Source organism: Rhinopithecus bieti, unplaced genomic scaffold, assembly GCF_001698545.2.
Source record: "Rhinopithecus bieti isolate Rb0 unplaced genomic scaffold, ASM169854v2 scaffold_8602, whole genome shotgun sequence".
Classification (NCBI taxonomy): domain Eukaryota; kingdom Metazoa; phylum Chordata; class Mammalia; order Primates; family Cercopithecidae; genus Rhinopithecus; species Rhinopithecus bieti.
In genome coordinates, this window is record NW_016805746.1 from 1 (window position 1) to 2,074 (window position 2,074).

The window sequence follows — 2,074 nt, forward strand, 5'->3', positions numbered from 1 at the left end:
TATTATTCAAGTAGTTTATAAAATGCAGTTTCATGTCATGAAAGTTGATGCATTAAGTTTTGGAGTCTTCCCCTCCTCTATTTCAAGTTTTCCGTTGTAATCCTTTGAATATTGGAATATTTGCTGTGTCAGCAAAATACTGTAGTGGTGACTCTGTCCAGAAAACTGATTGCCTTTCTTTTAATTTAAAGTTAATTAATTCTTAATTTCTTAAGGGTGTGCTTATATATCAGAAACTGGCTCAATGAGTTGCTTGTTTCCGTCGATCTGAGTTTCTTAGGGTTCATTTCTAATTAAGCAATGAAAATGCTTGCCAACAGAATTAATTGGTCAGTCTAATCTCTTTTTTTCCACCCTTGCCAGTTTCTTCCATCTGCACCCAGTTGTCTTCAGCATGGGGAGCAGAACGACTCTCCTGGGAAGGAGCTTCAGCACAGGACACGAGCAGAGGCTCCAGGAAAGAAAAGCTGGCATTCCCAGGCCTACGCCCTTGGGGCCGTTTCCAATTTTATGTCTACTTTTCTGACCTTTCCTATCTATAAGGTTGTGTTCCGGCAACAGATCCATGCCATGGCAGTGTCAGAGGCTGTGAGACAGCTTTGGCACGAAGGTCCTCAATACTTCTACCGGGGAATCTACCCTCCTCTTCTCTCCAAGACGTTGCAAGGGACTCTTCTGTTTGGGACTTATGATAGCCTGCTGTGCTTTCTCTCTCCTGTTGGGCCACACACCCTGGGACACCGCTGGGCTGCAGGGCTCATGTCTGGCGTGGTGGAGGCTGTGGCACTCAGCCCCTTTGAAAGGGTGCAAAATGTGCTCCAGGATGGTCGCAAGCAAGCTCGCTTCCCCAGCACCTTCAGCATTCTCAAGGAATTCAACTCTTATGGGCTTTGGGGCGGCTGTCACTGGGTTACTATCGTGGTTTCTGGCCTGTCCTGGCCAGGAACAGCCTGGGGAGTGCTCTATATTTTCTTTCAAGGACCCCATCCAGGATGGCCTGGCAGAGCAAGGCCTGCCCCATTGGGTTCCTGCCTTGTTGTCTGGTAGTGTCAATGAAACAATCACCTGCCTAGTTCTGTATCCTCTGATTGTGCTGGTTGGTAATATGCAGTCCCATATTGGATGGCAGAGCATGCCAAGCCTGTGGATCTCTGCCCAGGATGTGTGGAACACTTGGGGCCAAAAGCTACTCCTGATCTACCGTGCAGGCTCCCTGGTCATCCTAAGGTCCAGGGTGACATGGGGCTTCACTACAGCAATCCATGAGTATCTGCAGAGGAAATCACACTCCAGGAAAGAGCTGAAGACTGACTAGCTGCAGAAAGTGTGGCCATGCCATCTTTGTTATTCTAAATCTTCCCTGGTTGGTTCTATATAGCTTACTTTTTTGGCTCAGTTGCCTAATACAGCCATCCTTTAGCATCTGTAAACTCATTGCATGGGAGAAGTTCCCAACTACCAACCTGTTGAGCAAGGACAAAGCCCAACAGGATTCCTTAGTCAAAAGAAACGTTCGCCCCAGTCTCTCCACAGCTTCAGTAGCCTCAGAGCCAGGAGGCCTTTAAATAACGTGTAACACAGATTAAGTGTCATTCATTTAAGGAATTCCTTGGCAATAAGCGGAAACTTAAAAGATGACCTTACTTAGGTACTTTGAGCTCTGGGACCCCTCTAGGTGTCCTCCAGACCAAATTGAGTGGAACTCCAATTTCAAAGAACTATGCTTTACTTTTAGGATGGGAATTCCATAAAACTTCTCAGATGGCTACATTTTCATGACATTGTTCACTGCCTCTACCACCACCTCTCACTTCTCAAGGCTGTGGGTCCTACTTTCAGGGTAGCAGCTGTGACTAGAAATCCCAAATTAGGCTTGCGTGAACTCATCAGGTGCCATAAGAACTAGTGGGGCTGGAGATGGGAGTGCGAAGAAGTGTGGCCCATGGATGGAAAGGATAAAACTTTGAAAGAAGAGATTTAATTACATGCAAAATAGAAACATTTGCTATAGTCTGCTTGGTGTTATCTGCTAGGACATTTCTGAGAGCAAGGTGATAATATTGCCTAGAAACCA

The 2,074-nt window shown here is 46.1% G+C and overlaps 1 protein-coding gene across 1 annotated transcript; it reads left to right on the forward strand.

Annotated features, from left to right (window-relative positions):
* Window positions 1–363: 363 nt before the first annotated feature.
* LOC108530584 (solute carrier family 25 member 53-like) lies at window positions 364–1,315 on the forward strand (the record flags this gene model as incomplete). The annotated part of the gene is given in 3 exon segments (XM_017873575.1): window positions 364–895; window positions 898–969; window positions 972–1,315. Coding segments are annotated over 3 exon segments (948 nt in total), but the record flags the coding sequence as incomplete, so codon positions are not given.
* Between the last annotated feature and the right edge of the window lie 759 nt (window positions 1,316–2,074).